The sequence below is a fragment of the Syzygium oleosum genome, unplaced genomic scaffold (genome assembly GCF_021117445.2).
Source record: "Syzygium oleosum isolate NSW1041296 unplaced genomic scaffold, Sole_v2.1 Sole_v2.01, whole genome shotgun sequence".
NCBI lineage: Eukaryota > Viridiplantae > Streptophyta > Magnoliopsida > Myrtales > Myrtaceae > Syzygium > Syzygium oleosum.
The window spans coordinates 13,606,168-13,626,335 of record NW_026607485.1 but is presented as its reverse complement, the minus strand read 5'-3'; the positions used below and the strand labels follow the sequence as shown (position 1 = coordinate 13,626,335).

General features: G+C 44.5%; 1 protein-coding gene across 1 annotated transcript; it reads right to left on the bottom strand.

Annotated features, from left to right (window-relative positions):
- Positions 1 to 2,029: 2,029 nt before the first annotated feature.
- On the bottom strand, positions 2,030 to 4,925 carry LOC115662127 (plant intracellular Ras-group-related LRR protein 4-like; the record flags this gene model as incomplete). Its single annotated transcript, XM_056319887.1, has 3 exons — positions 2,030 to 2,509; positions 2,853 to 3,091; positions 3,341 to 4,925. A coding segment is annotated over one exon (1,341 nt), but the record flags the coding sequence as incomplete, so codon positions are not given.
- Between the last annotated feature and the right edge of the window lie 15,243 nt (positions 4,926 to 20,168).

Genomic DNA, 20,168 nt, shown 5'->3' with positions numbered 1-20,168 from the left:
CTTGGAAACAGATGATAACCTTGTCTTGCATCATTTCCACCGGCAACCTCTGCTAAATTTTAACATTTAGGAGGTAAACAATTTATATCATCTGGCTTTGATATGTAACAATGATCTGATCAGCCTTTGGAACGAGCATTGGAAGCTTTTACTTTCTTTTTCTGATATGTATGAATTAACATTAGTGGAAACCACCACCCGCCTGGGTGGCGCTGCTGGAGCGCGCACTCTTCCTCTCGCAAAAGGTTGAGTGTTCGAATCCCGGGTGCCGCAGGGTGACTTAACCGGTGCACGTGTGTGGTGGCTAGCAGTGTCGCCCCCAGGGTTTACCTCCCGGCTGTCGGCCGTGCGGGGGTTCCCTGGGTCATAAAAAAAAAAAACATTAGTGGAAACCTGGTTACCAAAAAAAAACATTAGTGGAAACCTGAAAAACTAAATTTCCTTCGTCATTTCAAAGCATATATTGCCAATTATGACCATTCAAAGCACATTGTGTGCGAGACCAAGTACTTGAGACTGTATGATTAGCTAGAGTATGTACATTACGGAAAAAGCGAGTACAGTACCGAAATGTTGGGAAAGATTTACAGCTTTGCCATCTTACTCGTAACTTCCTTTACTTGGTCAGCTGGTTGTCAATTATACGCACTGCCTGAGTTGGCTATAGTTTACCAGTACAGAAAGACTCCATCGCTTATTACCGAGAGAAAAAGCTCAGGCTGTCATATAGGAGTTTTGTCGAGGAACAATTCTCCTTGTCAATGTTGAAACCTAAAGCGCCTTTAGGATAATCAAAAGGTGAATGAAAGAGCTTTTATCACTGATTAAAACCTACACATTTGATTATATCCTTTATTGTTTAAGCTGTAACAAAGTTAATTTTTTTAAGACGCGGGTATCGTCTTCAAATTTAAAGTACAGACCAGCAAGATCCAAGGACCACACATAAATGGCCATCATGTAAATTAACAATATTAATGCACTTGAACGTAATAATACTAGCATTTGTGTATTCAGGGGTTGTAAGAGCTCCAGTTGACGGAAGTTGTTTAATTGATTATCTTCAATGATGAACGATGCGAAGAATTTTGAGATCCTTCAGTGCTTAATATTCAGGGATTTCTGTATCGATGTGCAATCAATCAGGAGTTCCTTTAAAGATCCCAGTTTTCCGAGCTTGTCCAGTAGGTTGCGAAGTTTCCTGCAATGCTTCACATTTAAGGAAGCTAAGTGCTTCAACAGACCAACGGATCATCAATTTGGACCAAGCTTTCACATAATTGCAGCAGGTCAATCGTTCTAAATTAACTTGCAGAGAGAAGTCCGTAGTTTTATTAAAAGTGTTTGCAGCCCGTTAGAACCATGATTCTTTGCCTTCTGCGACAGAAAGAGCTTGCTAATATAAGATTTGGATCTAATAGAGATACAACGCAATGTATACTAGATGTTCCACAGCATATATCCCGCATATATCATACCTTGATGTGGCTCCAACCATCCCATTTCTCTGTAACTTTGCTCCATGATAGATTGACAAAGACTATATTCATCACAGAAAAATTGGTTATTTTGAATATGAGAAGAGTGTCATACCCGCCATCACAATTTGGGAAGGAAACGTGACTTCTTCAGGAAAATCTTGTGCCAAAAAAGCCTCATTTGTGCACGGAGGTCTTCCATAAGTTCAACCTGCAAGTTTACACTATCAGCTTGAGAGAATCTTGGGTTGGAAAGTCTCCAAAAGTCCTGGCGGTATTTGTCGCCGATGGTCAAACTCGAGACAGAGAGCTTTGACTTTGTCGTTCTACTGCCAAAAGGAGAACACATCACTTCCAGTTCATTTATTTTCAAAGGTTCAGAAAAATCCTCTCATGACTTTACAGGATGTCAAATATTAGTGTGGTAGATGAGTACGGTGCTAAAGAAATTAGAGTACCAGAAGTATGTTGCAAAATTAAAGGGGCATATTACTTGTGTTGTTGAACTTGGAAATAGATCATAGCAGAATTTTACCTTGCTTCTCATCAGCAATTCAAATGTTTCTACGAGATTTCACAGTCTACTCTGCTTCTCTATTTCCATGCCACTCTACTTCCAAGCCACCATTTTGACGGGTGATTTCTCTTCCTAGGCCTAGTAGCTGATCATGCATCCACAAAAAAGATGAATAAACAATCTGGTTTGCCTAAATAGCCCTTTTACCCCCCAAACACATTACTTACGATGCCCAAATTGCAAAATAAATACCTCTAACCTGCTATGATGATTTCTCTGAAAAAAAGGGCCAACCATCCAATTGAAACTTCAGATCGAGTTCAATAGATTTAATGATTTCATCAATAGGTAACGACTTCCCCTCACTAATCTTCAAGTTTCTGGCTCTCAATAGATGAATGCACAGTTTACCACCCCAAGATTGTGAAAGGGTATATAGTTCACATTAAATGTCATCCTTCATCTTCCTTCATTTGGTCTACATTTGTAAAGCTACCCAAGTAGCCACAGCTCCCTACACCAAAAGAGCTCTATAAGTTTCTCTAACTTTAATTCCTCTCAGCAACATCAGAAACCGACAAAAAGGCAGTTGTTTGAGATGTCTCCCTTAACACTTCTTGTCAATCTTAAAACCTAAAAAAAATCCTTCAGTATAACTTAAGGAGAATGGAAGGGCTTCTATTACAGGTAATCACCTAGTCATAACCATTTTTAGAAAATGTAGGCAATAAAGGGGAGAATCATAGAAAAGTTCATATATATGATGATTCACCGATAATACAAGTCGGGACTTACCATATGTCCTATGCACCGATAATACTAAAATGTAGCCTTAACTATACGATGATTCATGATACCTTGGAGAAGCTACATGGTTCTCCTCTCCTGTCATAAATGGAAGTTTTGCTGCACTAATTATTAATGCAGCTACCCAAGTGAAATTTCTCTTTCTTCATTTTATAACTTCTCCATAACATTTGCAAATCCACTAAGATGCACACCTTTTCTGGAAAATAAACTGATCACAAGCAGATCAATGTGGAGTGCAGGATCCATTAGCTTTTTCCTTTAACTTTGCTGCACCAAAGAAAAATCTCTGTAAACTGCCTCCAGATCAGCATAGATTTAATTAACAGGACATGAAGCATTGACTTGGAAAATCTCAAATAAAGCACTGGTGAGTTAATTAAGAGGACGCGTCTATTATTGAGATTGTAAAAGCACTATTTCAGACACCAATCCCAAAAAGGTAACTAAAATGTTCATGTGAAACTTCTCTATCCATATCTGTTAACAATTTGATTGCAAAAAAGGAAAACACTCGTTTTCAGGTAAAATAACTCACGTTAGTTTGTTTAAAGTTCGAACATGAGGGATCAATTTATGGTCGTGGATCAAGAAGCTTTCAAAACCAAGGTGCCCTTCTTCTACGATTTCTCCGAGCAGAACCAAGAATTGCCTCCACATTTAACTTCGTGCTATCATCTATGTCAATCATTTGCAATTCGTTCAAGCTCGACACATCGGGCAACTTTTGTAAAGGTTCACATTAATGAATCTCCGATTCTTTCAAAGAATATGCCCTCCTTCTACGAAGATGCCCTTCTTCTACGATTTCTCCGAGCAGAACCATGAATTGCCTTCACATTTAACTTCGTGCTATCATCTATGTCAATCATTTGCCGTTTGTTCAAGCTTGACACATCAGGCAACTTTTGTAAAGATTCACATGAATGAATCTCCAATTCTTTCAAAGACTGTGTTAGTTCGCCTTCAATCTCAACTAGATTAACACAACTTCGTACATCAAGACTACTTAATTTGTTTAAATTACTTAGATCAAGTAGTTTCTCCACCTGTCCAAGGTCAGAAATCCGCAAATTTTGTAGGTTCTCCCGCAAATTTGCCTGACTTCTCTGAGCAAAACAAAGAATTGCCTCTACGTTTAATTCCATGCAATATTCTATGACAATCTTTTGTAGTCTCTTCAAGCTTGACAGATCAGGCAACTTCCGTAAAGATTCACAGGAACGAATCTCCAATTCTTCCAAAGATTGTGGTAGTTTGCCTTGAATCTCAACCAGATTACCACAACTTCGTACATCAAGACTACGTAGTTCGTTTAAATCACTTAAATCAGGTAGTATCTTCACTTGTCCAAGGTCTGAAAGTTGCAATTTTTGTAGGTTCTCCAAACAATCAAGGCCTCGAATCTCTGAAATTGGACAAGACCAAATCATAAGAGATGATAATTTCTCCAAATCCGATAGATCCATCGAACAAAGTGACATGCAATCGCGTAAAAATAAGGATGATAAACTTGAGGGAAGCCTTGGGAGGCAACGTAGATTAGAGCAGTGGAGGTCAAGTGTCTTGAGTTGAGGAAGGAGACTAATATCTGTTGGTAAGGTGGTCACATAATCACACTCTAGGCCCAGATATTTTAGTTTGCTAAACTTCCCAATCCACCATGGCATCGGATCTTCCACAAGCCCATAAGATTTCACATCATCATTACGTGGGCCAAACCTCAGATCCAATTCCTTCAAATTAATTAGGTTTGAGAGATCTGGAAACGTCTTCATGTCCAATTTAGACAGATAGAGATCGGTAAGACTTTCGGGAAGCTTCGGTATTGTGTATATTTGAGCACATTTCAATCTCAAGATCCTCAACCGCGGAACTCTATAGATGCCATTGCCAATTTTCACAAGCAAACACCAGTTATCTGTGGCTTTTATTTCTTCGAGCTTCTCTATTGTCCAAAGGGCATCAGGTATTTTGCTTATGCAACTCCCGGTCATCTTCACTAGTTTCAAATTTTTCAAGTTTCCCATGGAATCAGGCAGTTCTTTGATCCTTGTCCAGGATATATCCAACTCAATCAGAGATTCCCAATTCTTGATTGAATCCGGAAGCCTCTCCAACCATTAAAAATAACAATCAATTACCAAAGCAAACAAATTGCAAGAAAAAAATTAGACACACTAAAGCAATCTAATATTTTTTGGGGTTTTCTTTTATCTTAAAATTAAGACTAACCTACATGACATGCAATTTCTAATTAAGTGAACCTAATACGCAAACTACATGATATGCACATGACGTAGTAATATGACGTAGCAATATGGCATGATCTAAACTACATGACATGCATTGATATTTCTAGTATTTTTATTAAAATTCGTAATTAAAAATTACTAAAATAAAAACTACTCTAAATGAAGGTTATCATATCCGTTCTAGGAAATAATTTAGATTAAATCCTATTTCAATTGGGAAAAACCTTATCCTATCAACTGGATATTATCTAAACATGTATTCTATCTAAATCATGTGATGTTATCTAAATTATCCAATCTATTAAGGAAAACTTTATTTGAAATATATTCTAATTTTATTAGAGAATATTCCCTAACATGCAATCTATTTAAACTAAGCAATGCTATCGAAAAATCCTATCCTAATCTAAATGCAATCTTTTGTATTTTGTAGATAAGGAAAGCAATCAAAGCTAAAACATTCAAATCAATCAAGATATCATCCACCATAAATGATAAGCATCCAATCAATTAAATAAAGAATATTATCTAATCAACTTGATATTTCCGCAAATTAAATCAATATCCTAATTTGGTCGCGTCATGGATTAAAAAATAAGTCATAATCAATAATGCCTGTTAGTCAAAATATTTGTCGATAAGCACAAAATAGGCAATAAAATATTCAAATTGATTCTAGATAAGAATTTTACCTATTTCGCCGATAACTTCCAAATTTGAAATTGACAGACAGCGGATGTCAAGTGGTGGTGACCGGTGGTGGCTTGCAGCGCTCGATAGTCAGTCAAAGGTGGGGGTCGCAGCAAGGGATGCTATCGGTCATCTCGGTTATAATGGCCAAGTGAGGGAGTCGGCGAGGCTGGCCGCGATCACATACGACTGGACTCGAAGCTCTTGGGCCGCGACCGGCTCGCGGCTTTGGTGGTGCGGCAACAGCTCGGAGTGGTGGCTTGACGGAGCTCCTTAGCAAATCCTATAAAATCAGAACAATTCAAGGTTGAGGAAGGAATGCCAACAATGAATGCAAGTCGCGGCAGGGCAATAGCTCAGTTGCGGTTCAGGTCGGGATCGGTGGCAAGCAACCAGGTGCAATCATTGATTGTCGCTGGAGCAGCAGAGCAGCGTCGGCATCTCGGGGCAGCAGCTATTCAATGGGTTGGCTCGCGGTGCAAGGCAGCAAACGTTGACGCGAGCGGTGGAACAACAATAGGCCCTCATAGGTGCAGGTGTAAGCACGACGGATCATGACGCAGTATTGTGGGCGGTGCAGGGCAGCTGAAGGCATCTCGGCTCAACCAAGGAAGCAGCTTGTCGTCGCAGTCAAGCGAGCATTAGCCGCCTGGCCAGGGTCTAGGCCGAGAATTAGGCGCGGCGGTGAGCAGCTTGGAGGACCATCGTCGGTGCAGCAAATTGCGGCTAGGCAATAGAGGTGGTGGTGAAGGGTTCGACCGTGGAGTCTCTCTCTCTCTATTCTCACTTGTATTCTCTCAACGTGTTTTGAATTTCTGCTTTATCGACCTCAAATTATGAGGCATAACGTCTTATTTATAACACAAACCTAGGTTTCTTGCGGGCTTTCAATTTGGCCTTATAAATTGATGGACTTTAGTTGTAACATCCACGTTTCGGACCTCGGGTCGACCAAGAGAAATAGATAGGGAATTGGTATGTAGACCAACTCGAGGGTCGGCCAAGGATCAAGCTGTTTGGTCGGAACGGGCAACCAAAGGATGGACGGTGAACCGGCTTCCCAATCACACAAGTAGATCAGAGTGATCGACCACGGATCGACCGTTTGACCATAAGAGTCAACAGTGGGATGATCGCGTACCGAGTTGATCGACAGGCGGTCATGGATCGATGCCACGCAGACATGTGTCGATCGTGGGTGATTCCGCTCAGCCATGCACCGATCGCGGGCGACCATAGACCGACTCCGAGCGGCCGTGCGTTGGTCGCGAATCGATTCCACACAACTACATGATAACCGAGGGTCGACCATGGATCGTTGATACTCAAACATGGACTGGTCGCGAATTGGCCATGGATCATTACGGTGGATCGGGAAAGGCCATGGAGGAGTCATGGATCAGGCCCCATGCCAGCCCATGGACCAGCCATGTGCCGGTTAGGATTGGCCATGTGCCCGGCCCCGTGCCGATCGTGGACCAGTTCTGCGCCCGTGCCGCACAGACCTCGTGCCAGTGCAGCACAAGCCCCCTGCCCGTGCCATGTGTCGGGTTCAATGCTCGTGCAGGCCAGGCCATGCGCCCAACGCAGCGCCCGTCCATCCTGGCTTTGTGCCCAGTCAGACTTGGCTGAATAGGCCTTGTACCTAGTCATTTCAGATTTTGGTCCGATCGTGTTTGGGTGCTATTTAGCCTCGAACCTCGGTTCCAAATACGAGGGTCGATCGTGCATGGCACATAAAACCCCTGATGGTTCTAATTTGCTTAGTAAGTTAAGCATTAATGAAGTTTAGTGCTCAAAGGAGGATGGACCATTAGAGTTAGTGAGAGCTACCAATTATTGGAAGTTCTTGAGAGAGAGGTACAAGGATCACACGCCCAAAAGACTTCATAGGCAAGAGGACAAATTGGCTTGGCAAGTCAATGGAATTATTGACAACTTCTTTTGTAAGTTGCCCAATAATAGAACTTTGATAACTTCATTTGTAAGTTGCCTAATGATAAAAACTTATCTTGCAAGTTGGCTTGGCTAACTTACCTAGCAAGTTGGCAAGATGACTTCCCTAGCAAGTTGCTTACCAAGCAAATTGGCACGATGACTTCCCTAGCAAGTTGCTTCCCTAATAAGTTGGCAAGAGGTCTATAAATAGAGGCACAACTCCTTCATTTCTCATTCCACCATCACCACTCTCTCTCTCTCTCCCTCACGCCCGCACTCTCTCTTGACCCGCCCTCTCTATCTCAGCTGCGCCCTTGCCGCTTCCGTGCCCGTGTCTCGCCGTGTCCTTGCCACGCCCCTTGCTGCTCGGCTTACCCCTAGGCCACACACGATCACGACCTTGGAGGGTAGTAGGTAGACTTACTAAACGTTGGCAAAGGTGTTGTGTTACGTTATTGGGCGAGTTATGTTATTTTTGTGCTTACGTGAATCTCGTGGTTTGTGATTGCTTGATATAAGCTTGCCACGCATATTTATGCATTTTGTAAGGTTTGCTCATGTATTCGGTGTCATGTGTGAAAGCACGCTATGGGCCAAGAATGAATCTCGCTTGGTTCGAATTGGCGTAGAGGCGTGTCAGAACGAGCCTTACTTGAAGGGTCGGTATTGAGGTGTACTAATCCAAGCCTTGCTTGGTGTAGGTCGGCGCCATGACCGGTCGGTTCGGGCCACGAGCTTGGTTTTGTGCCCGGCATGACTTAAGACTTTAGAGGCAACATGGCATGGTACACACTTCGTATGAAGTACTCAAGTTGGTATAATACTTGTTGGCATGGTCGCACGAGGGAAAAGGATAGCCGTCGCTCTTGATTGGGGATGTTGCCAGATGGATTTCGGATGAATAGCCGTCGCCCTTGAATAGGAGACGTTGCCCGATTAAGTTCGGATGAAAAGTCGTCACCCTTGGATCAGGGGATGTTGCCCGAAAAATTTCCGAAAGAACCGTACCAACGGTTGATATAATAAATCCCTCGTGTGCATGCTTTTGGTTGAGATGTTGTTGCTTGAATAAAAAGACAAGTGTTATCATCTTATGCACAAAAATGAGTATGTTTGAAGCATCTTTGCTATTGATCTGCTATCAATTTATGTGGCTATGACATGTGCTTAGTTCGATGGCGAGGCGTCCTCCTATCCGGAGTTTAGTGAGTTTTATTTACTGAGTCCTTGACTCACTCCGTTGTTTTTCATATTTGTAGGCATGGAAGTTTCACACCAGTTTTGGGAGCTGTAGTCATATGCTAGAGGAGATAGGAATTTCCCTAAGCCTACGCGGATACATGTAGTGTGTTGAAAAGGGAAAAAGGCCCATAGAAAGGGGCTTGTAGAATACACTCATGTAATAAATATGCCATCCTGTAAATATAAGGTTTGCTCATGGCGTTTGTATTAACCCCGTTGTTTGTTTGATTGTCCCGAATTTATGCTCCCGCTTGATCGTAATGATAAGATAAAATTGAACGGGACGTCATGCTCTTAGTAAGAAGATAAAAGAAACGGGACGGTGACGCGCTTGAAACATCGCATTAATAACCCCGAGGTGAGGATGTGACATTGGTAACCTAAGGCCTCCCTCTAATTAGGCTTTTAGTGGGTTGAATTAAGCTGAGATTAGGCCAACTAAGGGCCCCTCTCCCTTGGATTTTCGGCTGGCTCTTGTTCCCAAAGTGGCCGAAATTTGGCCTCTTGTGGGCTTGATTATTGAGAGGCTTTAATCTCTTAAGGGCTTATTCTAATTAAACTCAAAGCCTTTTAACTTTATGGGCTAAACCCAACTCGATTAAAGCTCAATACCCCTTATTTCTAGGCTTGAAATTTTGGCCACTGCCCCGTAATGCTGGCCAAATGCTCGTTCCAAGTGTGGGCCAAGTCCACGTGATCAATTCAGGTCCATTCACCGTCGCCGATCTAATGCAATTAAGCTATATGATGAATGCTCCTGAAATTATATGCTATGTAATTTAATTATTTTTGTTTAGAAGCTAAAACTAGTCTCTAATTTTCTATGTAATTAATTCTAAATTATTAGCTAAAATTTATGTCATGCCCCGAACCCCAACGGGCTCGCGACACCCCTTCGACGGTCGTATTTAAACGCGACGTCCCAGGACGCGTCGCCGACCCAAACGAAACACCCAACGATAAAGACAAGCGGAAGCGAGATTAAATAACCCAGACAATAAATAATGACAAGGGAAAGCACAAAACAATAATTTCAAATACACAACATCAAAAGGGAACAGTGATTGGATATCCTATTTCGCTATACAAAAGAGGGGCACACAAAATATGGGGTAACTTGACCCGTCCTCCACTCCCGAGATACCCTGGTGGTGTCTCCAATCAATCACGATCGCAGATCTGAAAATGGTTATATAATAACCGTGGGAACGAGTCTCAATAAGCAACACCCTAAACCCCACCTAGGCCAATGCGTACCCAGACGAGTCTCAACATGCAATCCAACAACCGACGAACTAGAATTTACAAACACATACTTACCTCGCCTCAAATCACACGCCAACTCTGCACGATAGTCAAATCACATTAAATGCATCCAGCATAACATATATTCAGAGCACAAAAGGAAATTTCCCACGCATCATACAACAACACTCGCGCGTGTCTTGATTATAAGGTAAAACCACTTAAGCACGTCCCATACCATGCCTAGCAGTATTCACCCCATAATCAAACACTATGCAACATGCGTGGTCCAGCCAACTTTCTCACGACCTCCTAGGTCCTTTCACACTGCCCGCGCCACTGCGCCTCAGGCCCAATCTCACAGCCCGCGCTACTGCACCTCAGGCTCAGCCATCCGATCAATCCGGGCTCTATCCCGGGTCAACACCCCACAGGACCTTTCAAAAACAAACTTTCACACGACCCGGGTCAATACCCCACAGGTCAACCCTCCGATCAATCCGGGCTCTGTCCAGGGTCAACACCCCACAGGACCTTTCAAAAACAAACTTTCACACGACCCGGGTCAACACCCCACAGGTCAGCCCTCCGATCAATCCGGGCTCTTCTCATGCACATGCACCACAACACAATTCGCCATTCTCACAAGTCGTACCATTCAAACTCAAGGCATGCTCACCACATCACAATTCACCATTCAACACGTCGTGCGAATCAAAATCACATCACAAGCCCATCACACTAGCCCACTAATCCGACATTCAAGCCGGCCACATACGAACATCAAATCCACCCACAAATGCCACAACAAGCCAATCATTGACCCACCAACATTAGCCACTAATATGCACCCAAAACCATCCCAATTTCCAAACCATGAGCTCACCAATCCGACATCCCAGTCGGCCACGATCAATCATCAAATAACCCACGAACACTACGACAAGCCGACCATTGCACCCGCATAATTTAACCACTAAACATGCCACAAAATCATCACAATTCAATCCACCAATTAACCACATTTATAATTTGGCCCTAACCTAAGTTTAGTCATAAAATCGGTACTAATCACAACCTAAACAAGTCTAAAATACCCAAAGTACTAGGTAGGGTTTAGGAAGTCACTTACTAGGTTTTGGCCCGGAGAAAATCGGCTCGGGCCTAAAATGGCCCGGGCGAACAGTGCTGAACTAGGCGCGGGCCAAACGGGCGCGCTGGCTGGCCAACACGGGCACAAATGCAATCCCGTGCACAGTGCTGCTGGCGGGCGCGGTGGCCGAACAGCGCGCTGGGCGCACGAGCGAGCCGGACGGGCGAGGCACACAGGTTGGACGGGCGAGGCGCCGGGCGATGGCTGGGCGAGCTCGGCCACGGCTGGGTGGCCTTGGGCGGCTCGGGTTGCTCGGCCACGGCCGGGCTAGCACTGGCCGCCGTGGCTGGTGGCCGGTTGGCCGCTGAAGGAGACAGCGAACGCACTCGTCGGCGATGGCGACGCGACGGCGCGGCAGCGGCGGCGGCGGCAGCGGCAGCGGCAGCGCAGCGGCGGCGACGGCAGCGGCAGCAGCGGCGGCGACGGCGGCAGCGGCGGCGGCGGCGACGGCAGCGGCGGCGGCGGCAACGGCAGCGGCGGCGGCGGCGGCGGCGGCGGCGGCGGCGGCAGCGGCAGCGGCGCGGCGGCAGGCTGGAGGGAGGAAAGGTGAGCCGGGGTGGTGAGAGGCGAGAGGGAGAGGGAGATAGGGAGAAGAGGCGCGGCCAGGCACGATCGGGCGGCCTGGCCTTGTGGCAGCGGCGGGGGACAGCGCGCGGCTGGCGACCGCGGGGCCGGTCGAGCGAGCGGGGCAGCAGCAGCCGCGAGCTACAGGCGCGGTCGCAAGCTGGTGGACAAGGGCGGTACGGCTCGGCTGGGGTGACGGTCGGGCGGCGAGCAAGGCGAACGGTGCGGCTGCGGGGCGAGGCCGGACGAGCTGGCCGGTGGCTCGGCGGAGCTTGGCCGCGTCGGCAGGGGCGGACTCGGTTCGGTGAAGGAAAATAGGGAAAGGAGAAGGAGAGGGGGGGCTAGTGGCGGCGACGGTGCGGCGGCTGGCGGGCCGAGCGGCGTCGGCGCACGGTGGTCAGGCGAGCTCGGGCGGATGGCGACGGGCAGCAAGGAGAAGAAGCAGAAGCAGTCGCGGCCCGGGGGAGGAAGAAAGGAAGAAGAAGAAGAAGAAAGGAGGAAGAAGGAGAGAGAGAGAAGGAGAGAGAAGAAAAGAGACGTTGCATGGGGGGAAGGGGGAGGGGACGTGCGCGGGCAGAGGACAGACGCGGCAGAGAGGAGAGAGAGAGAGAGAGAGAGACCCCAAAAGTCAACATCTCACTCGAGCGCGATCCAACGGACACGGTTCAAATCCAAAAAACGATCTAACGGTCCACAATAACCCTAATTAATAATTTAGGAAAAATGGTCAAAATAAAATAACCCAAAACACACTACGAGATAGGGGTGTCAATGGGTCGGATCGGGTCGGGTTTTCATGATACCCGACCCGACCCAAATATTGGACATATGTGTTCGACCCGACCCGAGACAAGATCCGAACAAGATAAAGCTACACGATCGGGTCGGGTCATGTCGGGGCGGGTTTTGTGTTTCAAACAATGAATTCAGAGATAGAGATAGAGAGAGAGAGGCCATTGTTGCGGATCCCGAATTCATCATCTTCCCTGCAGCACCCCGTGCATCACCGCTCCAGCCTCAGCGATTCAACCGCCGCCGCGGCATCGCCGCCTTCTGCTCCCGTCGTCCCAGCATCGTTGCTGTCGCAGCAAGAGGACTCCGCGTCGTCGACGAGCCCGCCACCACCGCCGCCGCAGGCGTCGGCTTCAGCCTCGTCTTCTTCGTAAGATTCACGAAAGCTCTTTCCACCCTCTCTCTCTCTCTCTCTCTAGCGCTCTCTTTCTCTCTCCTCTGTTTCGCGATCTCCGTTCGCTGTTCGCATTTCGGAAGGAGGAGGAGGAGGGAGGGAGGAAGGTTTTGAGATGGCAGATCAGCTCACCGACGACCGGATCTCCGAGTTCAAGGAGGCCTTCAGCTTGTTCGACAAGGACGGCGATGGTTCGCTTCCCTTCCTCCCCTCTCCCCGTCTCTCTCTCTATCTCGCGCGTGGTTTCTCTCGCTCTCCATGATCTGTACTTATGCTTCTGTATGTGTCCGCATGCGTAGGGGGCCGCGCGTCCGCCGCTCGCTCGTGTCGCCCGTAGGTTTCGAGTGTTGGATCTGGTCCTCGCCGGTCGCTCGCTTCCTCCGGCTTTTGACTCGGTAGGCCTTTTGAGTTTTTGCGATTCTCTTCTGAGTGCGGTGGAGATGGCGTGCATTCTCGCGGTAGGGCGACGATGAGGTTTGCGGAGAGGTCGGAATCGGAGGAGGCGAGCTGGATGACGAAGTCGCGGCGGGAGGGGGAGAGGCGGGCGACGAGGGGCTCGGGGGAGCCGAGGAAGGGGTGGCAGCCGAGGAGGGGGCAGAGGCCGGAGGCGCGGGGGACGGGGGAGTCGGGGGCGAGGAGGAGGCGGTCGAGGTGGATGAAGTGGACGAAGTGCATTTGAAGTGGTCGAGGGTTTTGGTTATTGTTTGGGTTGGGCTTGGGTACCCAAGCCCAATAGATCCAAATAATAACCAATTCTTTTTATTGTTACCCAAACAAGTTGAGATCCAACCCGACCCAATAAGAAAATTTCGTGTTCGGGTCGGGTCGGTTCGTGTTTCGGTTCAGGTATCGTGTTTGGTTTTGACACCCCTACTACGAGGGAGGTCTATTAGTCCAAATCCGCACCCGGTCAAAAATCCACTTTTCACATATTCCGGGTAATACCGACGCTGGCCACAATAATATCGATACCATCCAATTAAATTCGTTCCGGAATTCCGAGAAATTCTACACCAAAGTTTGGGCTCTAAATAACGGTCAAATTCGATCGAGTGCGATTCTAGCGAAATCTCAATTTAAAAAAAAATAACCGGGATGATCAGTTCCCGGGCGAGATTTTTACTATAAGCACACTGACGAATTATACGTTTTATAAATCCCAAAGATGGGCCGAAATTCGGAATGTCACAATTTAGATGTCAATAGCCGGTCAATTATATGTATCTGTTTATTGGTGATATTGATGGTTACTTGTATTGATGGAGATTTCTACATGTTGATATGGTCAACTGTGAGCCAGTGTTTTGGTGCATGTAATACGAAGTCCATACTTCTTTCTCTTCTTTTTTTTAACAGGGTCTTCACATATCAAGAACTTATCGAGCATACTCTGCCTGTCCTTTTTTAAATTCGTATTCTATATTGACGTTGCTATTTTTCGTTCAATGTGCCCAAATGGCGCCGTTGGTTAACCAGCTCCAATGGTGAGGTAAGGTTTTAATTCTAGTGCCAAATTAGTACACAGCTTGATAACTTACTCTTCTATTTGGCATTGCTAAATTCGTCGCTTGCTCAGTCACTAACAAAACTAATTTCCCTGGTCTCTAGGGATTACTCAATACCTTAAAAGTGGAGCTACGTTGGTAAGTTATTAATTTCAATGGTAACCTTACCCTTCCCAACCCTCACCCCCCCCCCCCCCCCAAACAGATTTAGCTTAATAGTAAACTTATAAAAAGTTTCATGAGTTACTATTACTTTGATGTCGTAAGTCGAGCAGTAAATTAATTACTTTGGAACATAATATTATGATCTTAAAATCGGAGCTATGTTGGCAAGTTATTAATTTCAGTGGCACCTTACTATGTATACCGCAAAGATTTAGTTTCGAGTGGGTAAATTTACAAAAAGTTTCACAAGTTATTATTACATTGATGCTGTAAGTCTGATTAAATAAATAAATTAATCTAGGGATAACTTCATAATTCATATTACTACCTTAAAACTAGAACTAGTTGATAAGTTGTTAAAGTTATTGGTAACTTCCTATTTACACCGCTAAGAATTAGTTTTGACTGGAATTTATGAAAAGGTTTCGTAAGTTACTATTACATTGACTTCATAAGTAGGATGGTAAATTGATTACTCTAGGTGATAACTCACAATAACTACCTTAAAAGCGTAGCGATTTTGGTGAGTTACTAATTTCAGTGATAGCTTATTATTGGCGTTCCTAAGATTTGGTTTTGAGTAGTAAATTTATAAAAAACTTAAAGAGTTACAATTACATTAATGTTACAATTACATTAATGTAGTAAATTACGTTGTCTGGTAATAGCTCATCATTATTAACTTTGAGCTATTTTTGCAAGTTATTACTTTGAGCCGTAACTTGCCATCACAATGATTTTTTAAGTCGAATCATAAATTAGTTACTTTGGTGCTAACTTACTATTATTACCTTAAAAGTGAAACCCTGATGCCAAAGGAGTTTAAAATGAAGGATTTGGGAGCAACAAATCAGATTCTTGGGATGTTGATCATGAGAGATAGATCAGAAGGAATTCTAAAGTTGTCTCAAGAAAAGTACATCGAGAACTTAAAGAGATTCAAAGTTCAAAATGTAAAGCACTAAAGCCATTACGTCAAGTTTTCAAAGGAGCAGCCACTAAAGGCAGATGAGGAGCCAGAGTACATAGCTAAAGTGCCTTATGTGTCAGTTGTCGGCAGTGTGATGTATGCTGTGGTAGGTAGCATATTAGACATATCTCATGCAATGAGCGTTATGAGCAGAAATATGGCTGATCTAGAAATGAAGAAGCTTTAAAGTGGCTACTAAGGTATTTAAGAAGCACTTCAGATATGGCACTTTGTTTTATGAAACACAGTTTGACTTTATAATGCTTTGTCAACGCAGATCTGCAGGATGACATGGTCACTAGGATTAGCATCTCGGGTTATGTTTTTACATTTGGTGACACTGCAATCGGTTGGATGTCTAGGCTTCAAATGTCTATACATCTCAACCACTGAAGCAGAGAATGTTGCTAGATCTGAAGCTGACAAGTAAATTATTTAGTTGAAAAATTTTCTGAAGGAGATAGGTAAGGAGCAAGGTAGTAGTGTTCTTTTCAATGATAGTTTTAATGCTTTTTGTATTGCAAAGAATAGTATTTCATTCATAAACAAAACACATCTAGTTGAAGTAGCGTTATCTTCGTGAGCTGATAGATGATGGGACATTGTCATTGAAAGAATCCTTGGTGCGAAGAATCTAGCAGATAACTTAACCAAGGGTGTCACCACTTAGAAATTGAGGCTATGCATTACTTCGGTTGGCCTCCATGCTCAGTGATAGGGTGATGTCACTGCTATAATATAATTAGGGTTATAAAGACAAGCGAATACTATAAGAGACTACTGCCGTTTGAAGATTAGCCTCCAAGTGGGAGATTGAGGGAGTAGTGGAGTCTGATAGAGGAACCTTCTGTTAAAGCTGAAGCTGAAAACTGACGGATCCCAAAGTGTAAACATGTAAGTTTCACCGTAGCTTTGTACGCCCTAGACTCCTATTACATATGGGGTGATTTCTCTTGTAACTGTAACTAGATATTATTGATGAAAAGATTGCTTAGTGTGACACCATATTTTTTCCTTTCTGATTTTGAAGGGCTTTTCATGTAAAAAAAATTGTCATTTTCTCTGATTTTTTTCTCTTTTGCGTCAGGTTCTTTAGGTCGTGGTTCACACTTCATTGTGTACTGTGTTGGGTTCCTCAAGAGCTAAAAATGCAGCGGAATTTATAAATCGAAACCCTAGACAGGATCCATGCGTATATTGAAATCTAAACAGAAGTTCGATACGTACCTTTTGCAAATCGAAGGTAAATTGACAATCGATTATGTCTGGATTAGCGCCCCAAGTGTTGCGCCTCTACCGGTATCCACACACACGAACGGAAGTCTCCAACGATCCAAGTACTAGCTAAAAATCTTGGGCTTCTTTTTCCTGATCGCCTTTGATCTTCGAGACTCTCTCAAAGATCTCTGAACAGATAACGATTTTCTTCATATTTTCTTAAGGTTTTTTTTCGTCACCCACACACACACACACACACACTATATATATATATATAGCCTCATTATCTACGCGAATTAAAAGAAGTAGGGCCGGGCGATTTGGGCCCGCCAAAATATCCACTTTCAATCGTACATTTAATCGTTATCTCATAACGTGCACGACCGCGTAAATAAGTTGAATAGGAGAGTAAATTAAAATCTACTTCTTAATTTAAGTAAATCCCCGTGCACAGAAAATATTAACTCAGTTCACTATTGTGTGCGACCCTGTAGGTTCACTAAACATTAGCAGTGTGCTCAAAACCCTTTTTGGCCCACAAGTCATAAGCGGTCTCTAGCAAGACATTATGACTACCTAAGTATGTGAAGGTCGATTTTCCGACACAACCTAATCCACAATTAATATTAGAGTATCAACCTTGATTGATTCCTAAGGCAGACCACTAACAATGTGCACGCTATTTTTTTCTTTTCCTGAATGCATTTTGAGTTGATAGTATTCAACCGCAATTTCGTAAAAGCTTTCGAAAGAATATTCTCTCAAAATCCGAAAAGGCCACTGTCTTTCATGCGGCATTTCCAAAAACAATGTTCACAGTGCACTAACTTCGAGCAAAAAAAAAATAGTCTCACCAACATTTCACGTGCTGTGACGCATAAGTTGGTCTCCAAGACCAACCAAGCTCATCCGCTTCGATAAGAGGTTGTCTCTTCTCAGATCTCAAGAACCAAATTGCCCCTTTCTAAGGTTGGTTCCGGAGATTTGGCCATTCACTTTCCTTTTTAAGTTCATATTTATATGCTGATACACATCCTTTTATTTGATGGGAAAATTATAATAAGAATCCTGTGCTTTAGTGGCTATTTGAATTCTTGTCCAAGGTTTTCATTTTGCAGGAAAATCAATGAACTTAGTAAGTACTTCAGCACAGCTTGCTAGCAAGTGTGAGGATTAAGTCGCCGACTGTTATTGGAAGGTTAAACAAGTGGACGGACCAAGGCCAGCAACAATAACTAAGTACTTGAAGTGTAGCATCTAACATAGAAAGGTCCGCCTGATCTAACTGAGTTGAGGTCATACAATAATTCTCATTTTGGCTGAAGTCCATGTCGTTGTCCCTTCCATCTTGGTAGTTTGTTGATGTATTTTCCCTTTAAGACAGATTGTTGAGGTTTATGTTAAAACCAGCACGCAAATCGAACAAAATCAATGTTAATCGACGTAACTTTCCACTGAAAATCATTAACCGCTTACCAATTAGTTGGGAGTTCACGCCAGTAGCTTTTCAGTACTTTTTTTTGTGTGTGAATTCCTCCGTAAGTTACTAACCGAGATATCGAGTGGTGAATTCCTCTGCTAGAAAGAACACGTGGCGGAACTTGTTTACTTTTCTTACACTTGTTTCATCACTATACTCGTGTTTGCACCAAAAAATGTCCAATTTTTAGTTATTATCGACTGACAATGTGAAGGAATCAACAAAAGTGAAATCGACAATCTTGGAGGCAACCATCAAGATAATGGAGTTGAAGAAACCGTCAAAGTAGTAGAGTTTACGTAACAGTCTGTAACCTCTGTTTATAACCGTTTGTAACTTTTGTTAGTAACCATTTGAAATCGCCTGTAACCTCTATTAGTACCGTTTGTAACCTCTGTTTGTAACCGTTTGTAACAGTCTGAATTTTCGATTCTTTTCCCGGGATCTATGAAATGAATATTTTGGCCAATGCACTTATAGTGAGATCTCACCCAGAACCGCGCATTCTTGGGATGCTAACTTTAGGGGTAAGGCCAGCATGGGATTGAGTTCGCACGACCAAAGAACTCGACCTTGGTTTGATCTTCGACCATATCGATTGACAAGGGAATGTTTTGAGCCAACAGAGACCGGTCTATTTGATTGATCGTGTCCGAAGGGAACTAGCGACAGACCCTCACAATTATATGACAATCGAGGTCGCCTTGGTACGAGTAAACTTAAACGTGATTGGACTTAGTGTCGGTCACGGGTCGAGAGCGCGTAATCCCAACGAGCCACCCGTTAGCAAGAGATAAGCTAAAGTCGCGATTGTTCGATTTTAGTCATTTCTTAGAATTCGGGCCCGGGAATCAAGAATTTTGAAAGTGACAATTTTGAGTGGCCGATGACGTTTTTGGCTTGGCCAACCTTGGGGCCACCCATTTCTGCAAAAAAAATGGATTTCGGTTCGGGACCGGAAAAATTACGATTTTGCCCCTTTGGACCCCGACGTTGATTCTGAGACCGTATGAGAATATTTTTCGAGGCCGATGTCATTTTAGGGTGGCCACGCATATTTGGAGTGGTTACGGTCAAAAATTTGAATTTTGGCCTGGGAAGGGAAAAATTATTATTTTATTCCTCCGGATTCGTAGCCAATTTTCGAGGGCTTAGGAGGCTATTTTACGAATCCGACACCATTTTTGAGTGGCCACACACATTTGGGGCTAGTATAGACAAAAATTGGAATTTCGCCCCAGGACCGGAAAAATGACTATTTTGCCCCTAGGCTATTTTTGGGTTCCGAAATTTTGGAAATTATTTGGGATCATTAATAATGGATTTCAGCTGAATTATTGGACCCAATTACCCTTTTGCCCATCAATTATTGGATAGGGATAAGCGTAGGCCGTCGGATTAGGGGTATTTTGGTCAAATGGCCTGGATCGGCGACACTTGGCACCCACCAGCCACCCTATTTGACCAGCTCGGACCTCTCTCTCTCTCCTCCTCCCTCATTCGGCCACCATCTCCTCCTCCTCTCCCGACCAGCCATCTCCTCCGCCATTCCTCCTCCTCCGCCGGTTTTCCTCGCCGTCGTGAGCCGTCCGCCGCGCCGGAGCTTGATCAGCTGAGCTGCTGCTGCCGCCGTGACGCTTCAGCCGTCCGCCCCGTACGCCGTCCGTACAGCATCCGTACACGTCCGTATGTCGCCGTCTGTGCACCGCCGCCGCCGCCGCTGCTGTTCCGGCTGTCCCTGCCTCTGTCCAGTCG